Below are 19,282 nucleotides of genomic sequence, written 5' to 3'. Positions count from 1 at the left end.
CAAACTACACTCAGGGAGAACATGTAAACTCCACACATTCTCACTGTGAGGCGAGAGCACGAACCACCAACCCACCGTCACATGAAAATCTCCATTTAACCCCCTATGATGTTTGCCCCCCCCCCTCTCCCCAAAGTGGGAAATACTGGTTTGGTGTACTGTTTTAGTCAGAAAAAACCAACAAGTGAGAATAAGAGACTTGTTTTTAATGCTTCACGTGTTTTGTTTTATTCAGATTGACCATCCATATGGACGACGAGCTTCGACTAATCGCACAGAATTCCTTGCAAAGTCTGCTGGTGGATTTCCCTGACTGGCGCGATGACGTCCTGTTCGGATTCACAAACTTTTTGCTCCGCGAGGTCCAAGACACCCACCAGGGCTTGTTGGACACGTCCCTCAAGCTGCTGCTGCAGTTGCTCACACAGTGGAAACTCACCCTGGCCGCTCCAGCGAAGAGCTGCGACGCCGCAAAGATACACACCGTCGAAGTACGCAGCTTCGCAGCAATCCTGAGTTACTTTAGCCGTCAATCAAAGCGCAAAATTAAGATATTTCGGGGTATTTTGTTCGCAGTTGCTGCAGAGCAGCTCCAGTCTGAAGATCCCAACAGAGCGAGGACCGCACTCCACAGTGCTGCACGCTGTGGAGGGACTGGCCATCGTCCTGCTGTGCTCCTGCCAGCTGAGCACCCGCAGACTCTCCATCGCTATTCTCAAAGAGATAAGAAGTCTTTTTACAACCATCGGACAGTCTGAGGTAAACTGTAGGAAAAGAAATAATGAAACTGAGCGAAAAAGACAAGAGAAAGATTGATATTTGCTACGTTGATGGATAATTTCTGCTCTGCCGACCACAGGATGATGATAAACCGATGATAGAGGTGATGGATCAGCTCAGCCCTGTTATCATGGACAGCTTTGTCAACATTGCAGTGTCTGACACGGTTTGTATTTGGTTCTTAAATGTAATCCCACACACCCGGTCTACCTGAGGTCACTTCTTGTACTTTTGGGGAATGTTCTGGAATAAGTCAGAGAGTATAATTAAGAAGGAAAACAGTTAAGGAAATACTAAATGCTGGGTATTCACTAAATTAACCGGGGGAGAGAGAAAACGTTTGCCAGAAAGTTCAGAGCCTTGTATTGGCTGGAGGCAGCTTCCTGATGGTCTGTTATCAACCAGAGACCTGCAATACCTGTAAGAAACACAGACAGCATCCATAAAAAAGACCCAAATAGGTTTTATTAAAGATCCCTTCAAAACTTTCCATTTTTAACTTCAGTCTGATGGCCAAACATTCATTGATCTTTTGGTTTGGGCCAAATAATTTGTAAAAAAACAAAATATATATATATATCAACAGGGTGTATATTGCATGGAATAACAGAAAACTATACCCTCTCCTCTGGTCAACGTACTCCCCAATTTATCTTCCTTGTATAGTGATCAAAGCTCCTTCAGCAGCAGATGGGACAAAATAAATCAAATAAATGCATTTTCAAAATCACCTTTTTAACTCTACAATGCACGACTGGCTGATGGTGCACTTTCTCAGGAATCCACTTTGGAATCCAGTGATAATAATGCTTTTACTTTGGAAGTTGAAGTCAGGTGGGTTGTGTAAGCTGACAAATATTTTACACTTATTCTTGATTAATTGATTATTTTAACTTGTCTTGTGTGTTTTGATTAATTAAATGATCAACAATATAAACATCTCCCACTCTTTTTTTCATTAAGCTCTATTACAAATGTTTGAAGAAATGATTAGATTTTATTAAATGATTCAGTCACATGTAGGTCTTGTTCTTAATTTTAATACTGAGGCTCAGTTTAGTTATTCGGCATGTAAAAAGCACATTGAACAGCTGGAGCTTAACATCTGTTTGCCTTTTTTACTCACGTTTATGTAACAGCACGCTGTCAACTCATTGCGGAGAATGCTGATTTGACTGAGCATGCGATGGCACAGTAAATATCATATGCATTATAAGATTGTCTTTCTAAACAACATCGAGGATTTTCCTTAATGACCACTCTATTCAAACTTGATTATCTATCTTACATAAGGATAAATACGTAGATGGCATGCGTGTCTCCCGTAGCGTGTCTGATTCAGTCCTGACCCCTGTGACCTTTGAACTCTGCTGTGTGACGTGCTTGTTTGCAGACCACCCTGCCGGCCGGCCATCCCGTAGACCTTCAGTGGCTGGTGGAGTGGAACGCACTGCTCGTCAACAGTCACTACGACATCAGGAGCCCCTCGCACGTGTGGATCTTTGCCCAGTCCGTGAAAGACCCCTGGGTTCTGTGCATATACAGCCTCCTCCGTCAGGACAACCTGCCCAAACACTGCCCCACGGCGCTGAGCTACGCCTGGCCCTACGCCTTCACGCGCATGCAGACGCTCATGCCGCTAGTTGATCCAAAGTAAGTCATGAGATTATACATCGAGTTGAGACGCAGTTCACGTTAACCTGGAAATGGAAAATTTGATGTTTTAAAATCAACCTCAACAATCAACAGCCTACATCATTTGAATATATTAACACCACTCGGAAAGTTTTACATAAGGTCAATGATTCCTGTAAAAATGCATTTTATATGTTTATATGTAAATATAATTCTAAGTACAAAATAAACTAAGAAAGTACATAATTTATGAAAAAATTGCATCGTGATGAGAATGATACATTAAAACATTTTATTTAAATAACTCATCTTAATAAATAGTTTAACAATATTATATCACTATAGTTTCAGTATAAAGAAAGAATGGTGGTGATGATAATATGGGGTGAAAACCGTCTTCTTTTGTTAATATTCGGTTATTATAAGTGAATGGTATACTGGTGAATGGTATTTTCAATTTATTTCAAAAGCAGAAGATTTAATAAGATTGTTTTTCTTTCTCCAATCTTTCACTCAAAGTTTAACATTTGAATGATTAATAAGGAATTTGCCAGAAATATTGAATAAACGATTGGAAATTTTAGAAAAATAAATCATGTATATTTCACCATTTATAGTTCAATGTTCATTAAGTGTAGTAATGTGAAATCAAGGACACGAATGAAGTATTTTGTGATCATCATCAAATTTGTTGGCAGTTTGTGAAGAAAAGTGAAAGTTACCTAATGAAGAGTCATGGGATCTAATAGTATTTCACTTTTGTCTGCTTCTTCAGTAATCCAGTGTATGCAAAGAAAACCAGCACCTCTGGCAGTGGCGATAACTACGTCACCCTGTGGAGGAACTACCTGATCCTTTGTTTTGGTGTGGCCAAGCCCAGTATCATGAGCCCCGGCCATCTGAGAGCGTCGACACCCGAGATCACGACACCTGCGCCCGACAGCGGCGTCAGCTATGATTACAAGGTATGGCTGCCGCCCCGTCCTCCGGCCTCATTAATTCCCTCTGTGCATTGTCTCTGCAGGATCAGGTGTGCCCGCTGAGCTTGTTGACATTCAATCTCCATGCATCAGATTACACAGCAGCTATTTTCTCATGGATGGAGGAGGACGCCGATGTATTCTTAACCGTGCAAACACTCGTCCGAGATGCAGGCCTGAGTAATTAGTGGTGTTCAGGCAGCGTGAGGAAATGTGTTTGTCTGACTAAGCAGTCTGTCTCTGATGTTTCAGGTTATTGGGAGCCCGTCTGTGGCCTGGCTTCTGAAGCAGTTGGTTCCCCTGATGAGGGCAGAGAGCATCGAGTTGACAGAGTCATTAGTTCTGGGCTTTGGTCGCAGCAATTCGCTCGTTTTCAGGTATTTCAGACAGGCCCTGTGTGAAGATGCAACACGCTCAAGTATTCCACTGCCTTCCCAACTTCCAGCAATAGAACCGAATCAGTGAAGCTGAAGTCACAGTTTCCATGTCAATACTGTCTCTTCAATTAAAGTCTATGTTGAACTGTATTGAGTGGATTTAAAGTGGGGATAGATGCGGGATTATGTTTGAGTGGCACCTTGTTGCCAGTTACAGCCTCATCAAAACAAAACAAAACAAAATTTCAATCCATAGTGCGTTGTAACTTTTCTCACTGGATGTTGTTTGCCAGCACATTTTGCATCACCAATTTATGCTCATTATGTCCCAAACTGCACGCAGGGAACTTGTGGAGGAGCTGCATCCCCTAATGAAGGAGGCTTTAGAGAGAAGACCTGAGGTTTGTGTTTCACATTTCCAACTTGTAATATCAGCCGAGTGTGCAGCATTACAAGTTGATGGCATTGCACTTTTATGAGCGAGCAGCTGTGTGGCTGAAAATCTTTGTGGGTAAATGAAGATTAATAGTTGTATTTCCAGCCCTTCTGTCAGTGAGGATCCATGCCAATGTTGTTTTTTTTTTACAGAACAAGAAGCGACGTGAACGACGAGACCTGCTGAGACTGCAGCTGCTGCGCATCTTCGAGCTGTTGGCCGACGCCGGCGTCATCAGTGACAGGTTGGTGCCTTCAAGCCAGTCACAGGACAGTATCAGGGTATTCAACCGCACGCAGGAGTCACCAGCAGACATTTTCCCTTGAAGCCGCCAGTTGGACTTATATTACTGTGTTAACATGCAAATGTCTTTACTTACACAAACTGTGTCATTTTGACGTGGACAACACTTTTGTTATCTATACCTCTGTATGTGGTACTGTATATATATTAAACTTTTATTTAGTACCTTATATTTGCCTATGGTCAGTATACAAATAACCTTCTATAAATTGATATATTCATCATTTGAAACCGTTTGGCAACCTTTGTAATGTGAAAGCTATAAGATTTACTATTGTTTCTGTTGTTATACAATAGACTGACAATCAAGAACGTGATATTTAATATCTCACACCAGTACTTGTTGATATTAGGAAGTATTCAGAGTAAACAGTTGAGTCCTGGATAAGTGGAAACTTCCTCCTTCTCCACACGTGGAGAAAACAGACTAATTGTTCTGTTTAATTTTGACCAGGTTTCTTCTTTTTCTTTTTCACTCCTTTTTGTTTGCCTTATCTTTTGTGTTTTGTTAGACAATAATAAGGTCTTCTTTTTTTTAATGGAAAGTTTTTTGTTTATTTTATTGGAGCTTATGTGCTTGATTTATTTGCTGGTATGATTCAATCAGTATTAAAAAACAAAATAGGACTACTTGAGTTATTTCTTGTCTGTTGGAAGATTGCAGGCGTGACTCTAGATGATATAAATCTAATATTTTTGACGTGAGGTTCTTAAATAAGCCAGTGTTTTTCCTCTCTGTTGCCGTCTGCTTTTCAAGGAGTTTAGGCTGCTTTACTCAAACTCTTGTTATTCTTGCTGCTTTTCACTGAGAGCTTCTCAGTATTCTGTGTTTGTATTTCCTATTTTCCCATTTTTCACAGTTTTTTTTATTTGTTGTCGTTTGTTGCTCTTTCTGCTGATGGCTGCAGACCAACAAATCGCCTGTTGGTGACATTAAACACATCCTTTATCTTTAGATCATAAAGTTGTCAGGCTCATCCCCCCCTCTTCACCCTGTCCATTTGACCCATTCATACACAGATGTACACACACATTTGGAAAACAACAGAGGCACAGCCGCATGTTTGGTTTGTGGTTTCTCCTCACTGGGCGTCTCCTTGTTGTGATCCCCGCAGTACAAACGGAGCTCTGGAGCGTGACACCCTCGCCCTCGGTGCTCTGTTCCTGGAGTACGTGGATCTCACCCGGATGCTTCTGGAAGCCGAGAATGACAAAGACGCAGAAATCCTCAAGGACATCCGAGCTCACTTCAGTGCCATGGTGGCCAACTTCATTCAGTGTGTGCCAGGTACACAGGAACCGTCACTCATAGTGCTCCAATCCTGGGCTGACAACTTACTTAGGAAAGGCTGTGGAATCCATCTGGACATTTGTGATTGTGTAACTTGTGCTTAGTTTCCATTTTTTTCTCGAGGTTGTGCACAATACTCTTGATCTTGTCTTGTAGGAAGGTTCAAGGGAGTAAATTCAGAAATAGTGCAGTTAAGGAGAATCCAGGCAAGAAGATTAATGGTTATTAATGTTGCACAACATTAATAACTCCTCCCAACGGCTCCTCCCAAATTATAAAAGCAACAAAATGCCAAAATTGATAATAGAAACAAAACAAAACAAAAATATATCAGACAAATACGTAAACAAAAATGAAGTAAAAATAATGAATAAAAATATTCATATATATAAATTATTTTAATAACCTATTATATTCTGTTCTATCAAACTGTCAAGTATATAATTAATCTTTCAAAGATGACATAGCATTGACTTAAAGAACTTAATTTACTCTACATAGATGAATGACATGAGATCTTTCAACAACTTGCAACTTGGTTGGATGGATGGACATTTACAAGTCTGCTTTAAATCTTTAAACGGCATGATGCCTGGATATTTTTACTGACTATACTCTCCGAAAGAGCAAACTTAAAGTGGGCGGTCTCGTTTCCCTCCACAGTGCACCACAGGCGCTTCCTTTTTCCACAACAGAGCCTGAGGCATCACCTCTTCATCCTCTTCAGTCAGTGGGCCGGCCCGTTCAGCATCATGTTTACGCCGCTGGACCGCTACAGCGACAGGAACCATCAGATCACAAGATATCAGTACTGTGCCCTGAAGGTAAACACACAAGCTAAATACACAACACAGCAGAATCAAACAATATTTCCATCCTTTTAGAGTGTGCCACAGTTAAAACCATGAATAAATGCTTCTTGGCTGATGTTCCCGTTTCTTCTTGCAGGCCATGTCTGCTGTGCTGTGCTGTGGCCCTGTGTTTGATAACGTTGGCCTCTCTCCAGATGGATACCTCTATAAGTGGCTAGATAATATACTAGCCTGCCAAGATCAGCGGGTATGTTGCCGGTACTTGAAGTGCATTTAAACAAAGAGCTGAGCAGAGAACTCTGATGGTTGAAGTTTGCTTTGTTAAAGTAAAGCACTTACAGACTATATAAAATCAGGTGAAACTGTGAAAACCACTCAGAGGAGTGTGTGTTTGTGTGTGCGTGTTTGTGTGTGCGTGCGTGCGTGCGTGTGTGTGTGCGCGTGCGCCTGCGTGTGTGTGTGTGTGCGCAGGTCCATCAGCTGGGCTGCGAAGTGGTCATCCTGCTCCTGGAGCTCAATGCTGACCAGGTCAACCTGTTCAACTGGGCTGTGGATCGCTGCTACACGGGCTCCTACCAGCTGGCCTCAGGCTGCTTCAAGGCCATCGCTACAGTCTGTGGCAGCAGGTACCCAGTCAGGCTGCATCTTCATTATCTTCTCCATGGATTTGAGCTCAGACACGAAGCTTTCTTCAGGATCTTTCATGCTTGACTCTTGCTTTGCATTGGTCAGTCTTGCGTTTGTTTATCTATTTTGGAGAAGCTGAAAATCCTTGATTTGTCCAGATTTCATGTTCAAGTGAGGAGAGTTTGACTGAATTTATTTGCGCTTTGAAACTTCATGTCAGCTAATCTTCTTAAAGGGCTCAGTATTCATATCTCTCTCTTTTCACCAGTAAAAACTACCCCAGTGACATAGTGACGCTGCTGAACCTGGTGCTCTTCAAGGCTTCAGACACCAACAGAGAAATCTATGAGATTTCAATGCAGCTCATGCAGGTGAGGAGCTTCGCTGCTATCTGCTACTGAGCTGTTTTTCTACTTCATGTGACTCCCACTCAGTGCTGCATCCTCCCTTCTCTGTTGTTCTAGATTCTTGAAGCTCGCCTGTTTGTATACTCCAAGAGGATTGCGGAGCTGAAACCCACCAGCATCCTCTATGGTACTCACGGTCCGCTGCCGCCTCTGTACAGCATGTCGCTGCCTCAGCTCTCCAGCCTGCTGGCCAGGATGTACCCTGAGCTCACGCTTCCTCTATTCTCAGGTATTTGTTGTGCATGTTTACTCGCCTTGAGCAGGGGTCTCTATAGGCTCTCTGTAGCTTTCACAAAAAGTACAATGTCTATCACATTTATAATCTTGCCCTTATCTCTTTTCTCACACTATTAGATGAACTGTGTCAGCTAAAATCTGCTGTACTTTTTCATATAACTTGAAACAACAAAATGTCATCAGTCTAAAAGATTGCTGCATAAACTACAGTTTTAATAAGTGTTGTGGATCTTTACACTATGCAAACTTGTTTTGCAGCCCTGTGCAAATTAATTATGTGGAAATTGACAGAAATTTCTCTTTTGGTCATAAAGATTGCAGACCTCTGGCCCAAGGTTTACCTTCTGTATTCTCCAGGCCGCTGGTTTCTCCTCATGCTGTGATAGTATTACAGCATGTCATTTCTTGGTTTCCCACTAAATACTAATTACTCATCTTCTAGAGAAGCTGTGCGGCTCCACCGCAGAGACACATCCTGTATTTGTGGACACTTTAACTGGCAACAAAAACATAGAGGGAGTAATTTAACAAATATTCCTTGTTTAGATTAAATTCTTACGTGAATCCTGATTTAACCTCCAATTGTGCTTGACATGCATTTGGATTTTCCTGATGCTGATGTTAGTATCTCCTTTCTTCTGCGGATTGCAGAGGTCAGCCAGAGGTTCCCCACCACTCATACCAACGGGAGGCAGATCATGCTGACCTACCTCCTGCCCTGGCTGGGGAACATGGAGCTGGTGGACAGCGGTTTGCTGGTTCCCGTCTTCTCATCGTGCACCTCGGGTTACGACTCCTGTAGTCAGCTGACCAGCGCCAGCTCATCACACCAGCTGAAAGGCAGCGGCTGGGGCTCCTTACAGGCTACATCCATGGTTCTTAATAATCTCATGTTCATGACCGCCAAGGTACGTCATGTTGGAGGACGATCATTAACGAGGTGCTTCAGGCTGCTAACAGTTTGTTTCCCCCTCCAGTATGGAGATGATCTACCTGGATCAGAGATGGAAAATGCCTGGAACGCTTTGGTTAACAACGAGAAGTGGAGCAACAATCTGAGAACCACTCTGCAGTTTCTCATCAGCTTGTGTGGCGTCAGCAGTGACACCACCCTCCTGCCATATGTGAGAACCGAAGATCTGAGTGAAAAGTTTGTCTTCTCGTTCGGATCTTTCCAGCTTCTCACAGGCGGTCTGTTTGTTTCTTCAGATCAAGAAGGTGGTGATCTATCTGTGTCGGAACAACACCATGCAGACCATGGAGGAGCTGATCTTTGAGTTACAGCAAACGGATCCAGTCAACCCTGTGGTGCAACACTGCGATAGCCCCCCGTTCTATCGATTCACCGCCACCAGCAAAGCCTTGGTAGTAGCTTCAGGTACAGCAAGAACTTTTTCTTGATCTTTTTGTATTTTATTTGTGCTTGTAGTTTGATACCATATATAGTGTCGACCTTTTATGAGGACATTACATAACACAGTTAGAAGGAAACATGAAGAGCTCGCAGGAACTTATTTACTGTTTAAAGGGTACAAAGTTGCACAGAAGCACAAAGAGATTTCACTTTTTATTTTGTGCTTGTTTTGCCAGTGATCAACTAAGAATAATGGGATCATGCACAATCACGAGTATGGGCTGCCCATATCAGATTAATATGCATTTATGCTGTTGAGTATTGTGATAACAATATTATTCACCTCAAATAGAAACACAAGTATACCAGTTTGTAACTTTAGTAGATCAGTACATGTGTGCACGCAATAACTTTGTTCCTAGTTGTATACACGCAAACCTTTTCAGGGTAGATCAGGCCCATAGATTATTCCTTATATAGTCCGAATAGGAAGTTTGCATTTTTGCCCCGTAGTGGATAATTGTATATCAAACTATATAATGTGAAATCTCCTATTTTCAGCCAGTAAGGGCACTGCAATCCCACCGTTTGGATACAAAGCAGGGGACTGTGGGCAGACATGACCAGACTTAATGAAAATGCAAGAATAGGCCATGCTAGTGTCATAGATGCATCTGTTTTGCCCCTAACACCTTATCACCAGAGCTGTAGGGGGGCTACATATATAAATTAGTTTGAATAGACAAGAGGAAATAAAACCGAATAATTTGTGGACATCAGAAATGTGTCGGGTTCAAAGTGTGACCCAGCTTCTACTGCTGGGATAAACTCGTCCTTTATAACGTGTGCTGATAGAAGCTTTTTTTTTTATCAGAATAAGGATTTATGCATGCGGATGACGCTGTCAGTTTTACTTATGGTCAGTTTACTCAACAACTGACAAAATTTCATCCAAGCTTACAAATGCCTTAACAATGGTCCAGCTCTGGCTCAAAGATAACGGTCTAGTTCTCAATACGAAACAAAGCAATGTGTATGACATTCACCAAAAGACCAACAAAGCAGAACAACCTCTCAGTCTCTATAGATGGAGAGGTACTCGAACTAGTCTCTCAGTTTAAGTACCTTAGAGTCATACTGGACTCAAACTTTACCTTCAAGAAACATATAAAAAAGGTTGTCAACACTATAAGATTCAAACTCCAAATTTTTTAACAAATCAGACCTTTTGTCTCCACCACTGCTGCTAAATCTTATCTTCATTTTATGATCGTCTCTCACAGAGAGTACTCTTTTACTGTTTGGTCTTTTGCTGGCATCACTGCACTAAAACCTGTAGAACACCTGTATAAAAAAGCCATCAAGGTTTTTGCCAAAAAAAACAACTACTCCTCCCACCATTGTCCAATTTTAGAGAAATATCATCTTTTGACTTTTGAAAACTTCCGATTTTATAAACATGCTTGCCTCGTCTACAAATCCCTCCATGGTTTCTGACGCATTTACACAAAGTAACTGTACAGAGTGTCCATTAATGTGCACTGTCCTCTCCAAAAAAAACTAATAAAGAACAAAAGTATTTGAGCTATCACTAGAAATACATAAGAACCTGCCAGCAGAGCCCAAAACTGCTGCTCAACCCAACAGGGCCTCATCTTTTAACTTGTTCTCACTGAACTAAATGAGCACGACTTGAAATTTGTGTTTTTTAATTTGAAAACATTTAATCAGTCCCAACAGCGTTAGTGAAAACACTTAGTGACCCATCATAGCAAACCACGTTTCCTTTAAATAGATCCAAGCAGCACTGATGTTACAGATCATGTCTGTTTGACTTTTCTTACTTAATAATATCACTATAATATGTTATTTGATCTGTAGGCACCACGTCGAGCAGCAACACTGTTGTTGCAGGCCAGGAGAGCTTTCCTGACACAGACGATGCCAAGACTGTGAAGGAGAGTGAGGAGAGGTACATCTTAAATCTTCTGACTCAGCTAATTGCATTTTTTTTCGCCAAGACCTGTCTACATATCTTGATTATTATCTTCTGACCTCAGGCTCAGTCACAGAAACCGCGCGCACAATCGTCTGGAGTCCCGCTACAGCAACAGCTCTGGAGGATCTTATGATGAAGATAAAAGTAAGTGGGGGTTTCTTCTGGGCTGAGCACCCTGAGAAAACTGTGCTGGTCACAGTTTGGTGATTGTGGAGTACACAGGCTGGGGTTGGAGGGTTAAGTTGGGAGGCAGAATGGTGTCATTGATAATGCATAAGCAAAGCAGAGTGGCCTCAGGACCTTTAAGGGGCTTCTGTGAGAACTGGCAGTGAGACACAAGTACTGAAGCCCAGGGGCCTCCACACTGCTGCTAGTGACCCAAAAACTGCTTTGATTGAAGAATAATGAGTCATCATTCTCCTCTAGGGTTTCACATTTACATTTTTTTTATTTGATCTAATTTACCTTTTAGGTGAACCGTTGCCGCCTTATGCTGATTGGTTGATGGTCGTCATCGAGACCAACCAGCCTCATCCTCTGCCCATGCCAGTGAATGGAGGGTGCTGGGCCCCGCTGGTGGACTTTCTACCAGAGACCATCACGCCCAGAGGACCACTGCACAGGTTAGACTGCCATACAGGCACAATGTGTTCATTCAGTTCAATAATAGAGCCGCGATTATCAACTGGGCTGACTCCCAATAGACCTGCCACGGCCCCAAAAATGTAAAATATGTTGAAGTGAAATAGGTCACACAGAATATTATAGTATGCCCAAACACACACACACACACAGGTTTGATGAATGGCAAAATGGCCAGCAAATGGGAATTTTTTTTTTACAGATTCAGTGTTTTCATGCACACATATGAAACACAGTTTTATTTCTACAAATATGTAGTTTTAAAGGAGATCTGCACAAACCATTTTTTGTGGCTCCAACACAAAACAGGGACATTTTTGTCCTCCTTTGTCCTGAAAATAATAAAATATTAACATTTGTAAGCAAGCTTAGTTACTAAGTCTCCCATCGATCTGCTATCCATGAGTGTGACGGTCGACACACCAATTGGGAATCACTGGCCTAAACTTTGAGATCAGTAGTGAAACTGTAGAAGCTCCTCAAGTTACATATTCCTAGATTTGCATTAAGAAGTGGGTTTTGATCGGTTAAGAGTATGTTTTCCTGTCGAGTCCAGGTGCAATATTGCAGTGATCTTCATGACTGAGATGGTGGTGGACTACAGTGTGACAGAGGACTGGACCCTGCATCTGCCTTTACTGCTCCACGCTCTGTTTTTGGGTAAATCAACTGTTACCATCAGTCAACCATCATAGAGTAATATAACTCTGATAATGGACTGTTGAATGTAGACAATTAACATTTTAGTGACTATTTTATATACAGATATTTATTATAACACCTTCAAGCTCATGATTATTGAAGCACAAGTCCACATTGCTGTTTTCCTCTGGTCCCCTCAGGCATGGATCACTATCGTCCAGAAGTGTTTGAGCACAGCAAACGTCTCCTTCTCCACCTGCTCATCACGCTGTCGTGTAAAAACAACTTCCAGACCGTTGCATCAGTCCTGCTGCAGACGCGCGAGATCAACGTCACCAAAACCCTCACCTGCAAACCCAGCCTCCAGCCGGAGTATTTACCCTCAGGTAAATCAGCTCACGTCCTACCCGTGCTGGGTGTAACACGTTAAAAAGTAATGCATTCACGTAAGGCCACTACTGTTAGAATTAGTGTCCCAGTAACTGATTACTTCTATAGAATTTGCCCAAATTTTCACTCAAACATTATTTTGTTTTTAATAACCTCTAATATTTCAGATATCCGAGCGTCTTCCTCCGACTAATTATTTTAACTAGTAATGTGACACATGTTTAAGACACTTATAACTCAGGGAGAAAATGGTAACTTTCTCAAATAACACTATTTTTAAGTAAGAATTAGTACTTAATGTAATCGAGCACTAATTTTCAGTAACTTCCACGACGTTGCATTTTACCCAAGTTGTAAAGTTGACCTGACTCGAGCTCATGGAGCATCGTGACATTTGACACGTCTCTTTGGTTCATTTGAACCAGCTCATTGGGAGGGAATGGCGAGCATTCTTTTCCGACAATAGATAAGTTTCTTATCTGGGGAGAAAATATTTGGATCCTGTGCCAGAAGCAATATAGAGCTCAGAGGACATCAAAGGTCTTGATTAAAGCATTCCTTGCTGCTATTTTTATCCTCTTGCCTAAATTGGGGCCATCTGCTTAGGCTGGGATGGCCTGGTTTAGCTCTCCCCTTCCCCCTGCCGATAAACTGTTTAGCAAATGTCTAGACGTTTGAAAATATATCAAAATATTAGCCTTTTGAGTATTTGCCCACTAGAAGAAAAATGAATATCAGAAAATTATGATAAGACTGTGATTTCTAACCAAAGACAATACTTCTCTCATGTAAATCTTGGAATTCTTTGTGCATTTTGTTGTATTTAAGTTGTTAATGCAGTAATTCGGAACCTTTAACCTGTTGTGTCGTCAGGAGGCTTCGACTTCCTGTGGGAGTGTCAGGCGTCTCCGGTGCCAGACTCCGGTCTCAGTTCGTCTTCCACGTCGTCCAGCTTGAGCCTCGGGGGCAGCAGCAACAACCTGCCTGAAATTTCACAGGAGGTGGAAGAATTGATGTCCTCCAATAAAACGGACGAGAAGACAAACAAGCTCATTGAGTTTTTGACCACAAGGTTTTTATGTTTCCATCCTCCCTGAATGTAGTCTCAGCAAAATGCCATCAAAGATAGATAGAGGAACGGTTGTGCAATTACTTACTAAAGAAAAAAGAAAAAAAAGAAAAGTCCTTCTGGTGTCTGGATATAGTTTCTTGTATATTTGTTGCAGGTAGCCCCCTTGTGGCGCTGCATGCACAGTGCCGTAAACCTTCATGGGAATAAACCATATTTGGTATTTCACAATGTCGCTGACATTCACTGTGATTGATTGTGGATTTTATTCATTTCTATTTTAAAACTCATTTGAAAATTCTGTGAAATCATAGGCTTCTTTATTTCATTTTGTGTATTTTTTACATCATCTATCGTGTAATTTGTGTCATACGAGGGTAAATGGTACCACAAAACTTCTGTTTTAGTTTGGTACACGTTGTCTAATTGTCCTCTTAGTACCATAGTATGCATTAAAAAGGTAACATGCTCTGTTTTGTTCCTGGTTGTTTTGCAGAGTGTACGGACCGCTGTGGTGCCACGAAGACATTTCACCAAAGAATCATGTTTCAAAAAGCACAGCGCAGCTCTCGAACTTTCTCCGACACGTGGTGTCTGTGTTCACAGAGTCCAAGTCAGGTAGATCTTTAATGAATTGACAATGTTATTCACTCATGAGTCATACCACAGGTGTCCGTCTTTTTACTGAAATCTCCTCGTGTTAATTTGCACACTATTCCGCCGCCCTCGTCAGATTTCCACCTGGAGCAGCAGCTCAGTGACGTGGCGCTGCAGACGGCCTTGTGCAGCTCGTCGCGTCACTACGCCGGCCGCTCCTTCCAGGTGTTTCGAGCCCTCCGTCAGCCCATTTCCTCCCACGCTGTGTCCGACCTGCTCTCCAGGCTCGTGGAGGTGGTCGGTGAACACGGAGAGGAGGTGCAGGTCAGTGCTCCACATGCATGTGGCCGGCAGAGCGTCGCACATTAGTCGCTCCAATCTCCTGTTGGCATCGTTGCCACGGTCAAAGTCCCAGCCCAGAATCAAACTGAAGTGTTCTGGTGAAGACGTTTCTCCTGTCTGATTGATTTGAATCGTATTTGCCACCCACTATAGAAAGCAGAGACTGAAAATGCTTTCCAGTTCATCAAACTGAAGCTTTTAGCTGTGATCGCCCCGAGCACTAAACACCTCTGTCTGGCTGGAGGCAGTTTCAGTGTGAAATCTAAACCTCAAGAAAAAGCTCCGCTTCAGGCTACATTACCTCGCTATACCTTCATCAGATCTTCTTGAGTCTTCACAATAAGTGGAGCTCGAGAACTGTTAAATTTTTCATGAATAACTGAATTCGGGGCTGCATTTATTAATGGCGTATTCATCAGGAAATGGGTAGTTGGATAGTCGTTGAATTATTGATGGAAGGACACAAGAAAATCCAGAAATACAGTTGTGCTTTATCCCTCAGGGCTACGTGATGGAAGTTTTACTCACGCTGGAATCTGTGGTCGATAACTTGGCTGAATGTCTCAAGAACAGTGATCTCATGGCTATCTTGACAAGGTGAGTTTCCCCTGTGTTTATTCAGATATTAGGGACATTACAGTAATGCATTGGATGTCTGTCCCTGGATTTGCTGTCTTAATAAAGAGAAAATACTTAAATGAGCAAAAATATGAACAGAATTTTGCCTTCATATGGACACATGAAATCTACAGGAAGCTGTGAGGTCACCTGACTCCATCTTGGAAGTGAGGCTGCTTGATGTAAGAAAGCACTGACATTACTGTGTTTTTGTCTTTCATTACATATCCTGACAGTGGCGTTGACTCGTGGTACTGGATGACCACTGTGTATTCACAGAATCAGTGCTCCGGCACACTTTAAAGTACCGTTATTATTTCTGCAGAGCTGGATAATGACAGTTTTGAAGCAGGAACACAGCTGAAACATGCAGGATTTGACATCAATGCATTGGTTGAGGTGGCAGGGGACAGGGCGAGATGATCCACTGGTCACACGGTCACATTTTCTTCTTTTTTATTTTAAATTGTAGAGCCTCATCTCCCGATTTCCTGGCCAGTCTCAAGCTGCTGTCCAACAGGAAGAGCACTGGTCAGCTCAATCTGAGAAGAGACGAGAAGGGCAGACACCAGAGGAGCTCCTCGGTCCCCAAAAAGTTTGGTGAGGCGGACAGGTGGGCCGATCCACCTCGCAGTGCGACTCTGGACCGTATCCAAGCCGGTGAGCAGCAGGTGTTGCTGGCCAAAATCCGCAGCGCGTCCTCCTCTAAAGACAATGTCACCGACCCGACAAGCATCAACCACCCCAGCAACTTGCTGGCCACCATCTTCTGGGTGGCAGTCTCTCTCATGGAGTCGGACTTTGAGTTTGAGTATCAGATGTCGTTGAGACTGTTGAATAAGCTGCTGGCCAACTTGTCGCTGGACAAGCAGGAGAACAGAGAGCGGCTGGAGAAACTGCAGAGCCAGCTGAAGTGGAGCAGCTTCACCGGGCTGCAGCAGCTGCTGTTAAAGGGCTTCACCTCCGTGTCCACCACCGATCTCACGCTCCAGCTCTTCAGCCAGCTCACACCCGTGTCACGAGTGCCTGTCGTGGACACGTCGCAGGCCATCGGTACGAGTTTGCTGATGGTTTAACTTCTGCGTCAGTTGAGAGTTGCGTCTGAAAATGAATGCATGTGACTTTGTCTGACAGGTTTCCCATTGAACGTTCTCTGCCTGCTCCCACATCTTGTGCAAAACTTTGATGGCCCCACACAGTTCTGTCAAGATGTCGCTGAGAGGATAGCTCAGGTTCGGATCCATTATAGTTCTGTTTTTTGTTTCTTTAATCCTTTCTGATATGTGTAATTTCTTAAATTGTGCATGTCTCTGTGCGTAGATTTGCCTTGAGGAGAAGAATGCCAAGCTCTCGAACCTCGCTCATGTCATGACTCTGTACAAAACACACTCCTACACACGGGACTGCTTCTCCTGGGTCAACGTGGTGTGTCGGTATCTTCACGAGGCCTTCTCAGATATCACCCTGAGCCTGGTCACGTACATGGCTGAGGTCGGTGCAGCTGATCCAAATTTTTAGAAAGGCACAGCCACGGTGTGTTGGAAGTGCTGACGTAATCCAGTGCTGTTTGCTCTGTTGTGACAGCTGTTGGAGAAAGGCCTGCCCAGCATGCAGCAGACCCTCTTACAGATCATCTACAGCCTCCTCAGCCACATGGACCTGAGTGGGATTCAAGCCAAACCCTTCAACATGGAAGTGCTGAAGACCATTGAGAAATTTGTCCAGGTGGGTTAAAACTTCAGCTTCTGATCGTGTGGAGATTATTGGGATAATTGATTGGAATTTTCAGGTGCATGTAGTTTTGTAATATGTGTTGAATCAAACTTAGTTGAATTTAGACCTATTTTAATAAGCATGTTATTGCTAATAAATGTATTTGCTTAATCAAAAATCTTCCATCTTAACTTCCATATGTGTTTATCTAACAAAGGGATATAATTTTATTTCCAGATTTGCTCACATTTCTTATGAAAGTTGAAATGCAGATATGTGTGTATAGAACAGCTTAAATAAAAGTAACAAAGTACAGGTACTGAAATGTAGTCAAGTTGTTGTTTTTGTTGTTGTTGTTGTTGTTGGTGGGTTTTTTTGTTTTGTTTTTGTTTTGTCTTTTGAGATGACTGTGATCTATTTGGTGCTATATAAATAAAATTGAATAATTGAGTTTAGTTCAATCAGTGAAAGTGATGCCGATCATGATTCACCTTATCGCTATGAGTTACTTACAGGTTATAATCTTGTTGCACTTTTTTTATGAAACACTATGAATTTTTAAAGCATTATCGAAGTAACGTGAATCAAAAGTAAGAAAATTGTTGAAAAATAAAAACTCAAGTAAAGTACAGACACAAGAAATTCTGCATAAATACACTCATGAAGTACAGATACTTTGCGACTTGCCATTTTTAGTAATCTATTTATGTGTTATTTATTATTTACCTGAGAAATTGACGTTTATAGGAATGATTTGCGTTTAACTTCTCTCAGAATGTAACTAATACTTTGAGTAGTTTCTGGTTGTTGAGTGTAATTTAGGCAATGCATTGTACTCAAGCTTCAGTAGTGTTTCCACCCCTGCAGCAGCTCACAGATCATTTGGCCCATGATGCTGAAAAGACTGTAAAGTTTTGGATACCTTGACCAGTGGAAACCTTTAGCTGGCTCTTCGTCTTGTATTTCTTGTTTCTTTTTGTGAGGGCGCCCTGAGAATAACGGGGGGGAAAATGTGTCCTGTGTCAGTGCAGTACATTTCTAGACACACCCAAACTATAAACAGTCTGCCTTTCTGCCACAGGCCAAGTCTCTGCTTTTTCTCCAGCTGCATCCAGTTTCCCTCTGTTTCTAAAAATAGAGCCACATCCAAACACGTCCGCTATTATCTGCATGTACAGGTTAATGTGTTTGTGTTCACTGCAGACTGCCCACTGGAGGGAATCACTGAATATCCTGAAGCTGGTGGTCTCTCGATCGGCCAGCTTGGTGCAGCCTTCATTCCCACAAAGTGACCTCTCCTATGAGGACATCAGTCGCGTTTGGGACCGCTCCTCCAAGGCTCTGCCTGGCAAAACACTGGATTTCCACTTTGACATATCCGAGGTTAGAGGCTCTTTCTCTGCCTTTGCTTTCACGTGTGGAAATGCTTGTGAGGTTTTTTTTTGTGTTTTTTTCCCCCTGTGTTTTCCAGGGTGTGGTGTTTGTTGAGGTTATTGTGGAATCTTTTAAAGCTCTTTGGAAAGGAAGCATTTCTTCCCCTTCCTTCGTGCTGATATTTCTTTTTGACCAAACCCCTGAGATTAGCTGGAGAGATCGAAAGGTAAACACAATCAGTCAAGCAGAGCCGGGCGAGAAAGCGATTTGAAAGATACAGGCGGAGTGGCATATGTGTGGGAACTGAACAGGGAACTATTTGTGTAGCACATGAATGGCAGGAAATGATGTCAACTCTCTGCTGCCATTCTTTGTATGTGAATCAGGGAATTCTGGTGTCTAGGCTTCAGTAGGTTTTTAACTTGAGACTCTCTGGAGAAAGCACTGATATTTCTTATATATATTTTTCAATTTTAGAGGAAATGAATGTCTCTTTTTCAGTTTTGTTTTTTTAAAGTCACACCCAAACGGAATAAAAACTGTGACCATAGAAGTTGAACAGTATCTTTTTTCCACGTCATCATCAGGTTACGGTTGTCAGTCAAAACGAAGCCGGAGCTGCCAAACAGGCCGAGTTGAACACTGGCTGACCGTGGA

The 19,282-nt window shown here is 42.4% G+C and overlaps 1 protein-coding gene across 1 annotated transcript in view; it reads left to right on the top strand.

Moving 5' to 3' along the window:
* Positions 1–19,282, top strand: part of frya (furry homolog a) — a gene marked incomplete at its 5' end in the record, with an annotated part of 48,081 nt that overhangs the window by 19,867 nt on the left and 8,932 nt on the right. The window contains 31 exons of the mRNA XM_080459534.1: positions 236–491; positions 577–759; positions 860–946; positions 2,174–2,433; positions 3,191–3,380; positions 3,648–3,772; positions 4,116–4,173; positions 4,361–4,452; positions 5,627–5,799; positions 6,466–6,626; positions 6,751–6,861; positions 7,086–7,240; positions 7,510–7,612; positions 7,706–7,877; positions 8,537–8,793; positions 8,863–9,009; positions 9,095–9,263; positions 11,121–11,211; positions 11,300–11,382; positions 11,711–11,861; positions 12,437–12,540; positions 12,723–12,908; positions 13,786–13,984; positions 14,478–14,599; positions 14,715–14,902; positions 15,423–15,517; positions 16,011–16,591; positions 16,673–16,770; positions 16,859–17,029; positions 17,123–17,263; positions 18,455–18,634. Of these exons, the coding sequence (XP_080315660.1) occupies positions 236–491; positions 577–759; positions 860–946; positions 2,174–2,433; positions 3,191–3,380; positions 3,648–3,772; positions 4,116–4,173; positions 4,361–4,452; positions 5,627–5,799; positions 6,466–6,626; positions 6,751–6,861; positions 7,086–7,240; positions 7,510–7,612; positions 7,706–7,877; positions 8,537–8,793; positions 8,863–9,009; positions 9,095–9,263; positions 11,121–11,211; positions 11,300–11,382; positions 11,711–11,861; positions 12,437–12,540; positions 12,723–12,908; positions 13,786–13,984; positions 14,478–14,599; positions 14,715–14,902; positions 15,423–15,517; positions 16,011–16,591; positions 16,673–16,770; positions 16,859–17,029; positions 17,123–17,263; positions 18,455–18,634 (5,089 nt within the window). The remainder of the gene's footprint in view (positions 1–235; positions 492–576; positions 760–859; positions 947–2,173; positions 2,434–3,190; positions 3,381–3,647; positions 3,773–4,115; positions 4,174–4,360; positions 4,453–5,626; positions 5,800–6,465; positions 6,627–6,750; positions 6,862–7,085; positions 7,241–7,509; positions 7,613–7,705; positions 7,878–8,536; positions 8,794–8,862; positions 9,010–9,094; positions 9,264–11,120; positions 11,212–11,299; positions 11,383–11,710; positions 11,862–12,436; positions 12,541–12,722; positions 12,909–13,785; positions 13,985–14,477; positions 14,600–14,714; positions 14,903–15,422; positions 15,518–16,010; positions 16,592–16,672; positions 16,771–16,858; positions 17,030–17,122; positions 17,264–18,454; positions 18,635–19,282) is intronic.

Source organism: Lipophrys pholis (genome assembly GCF_963383615.2).
Source record: "Lipophrys pholis genome assembly, chromosome: 3".
NCBI classification, from domain to species: Eukaryota; Metazoa; Chordata; class Actinopteri; order Blenniiformes; family Blenniidae; genus Lipophrys; species Lipophrys pholis.
The sequence above is the reverse complement of the archived record's forward strand: the minus strand, read 5'-3'. Positions and strand labels throughout refer to the sequence as shown.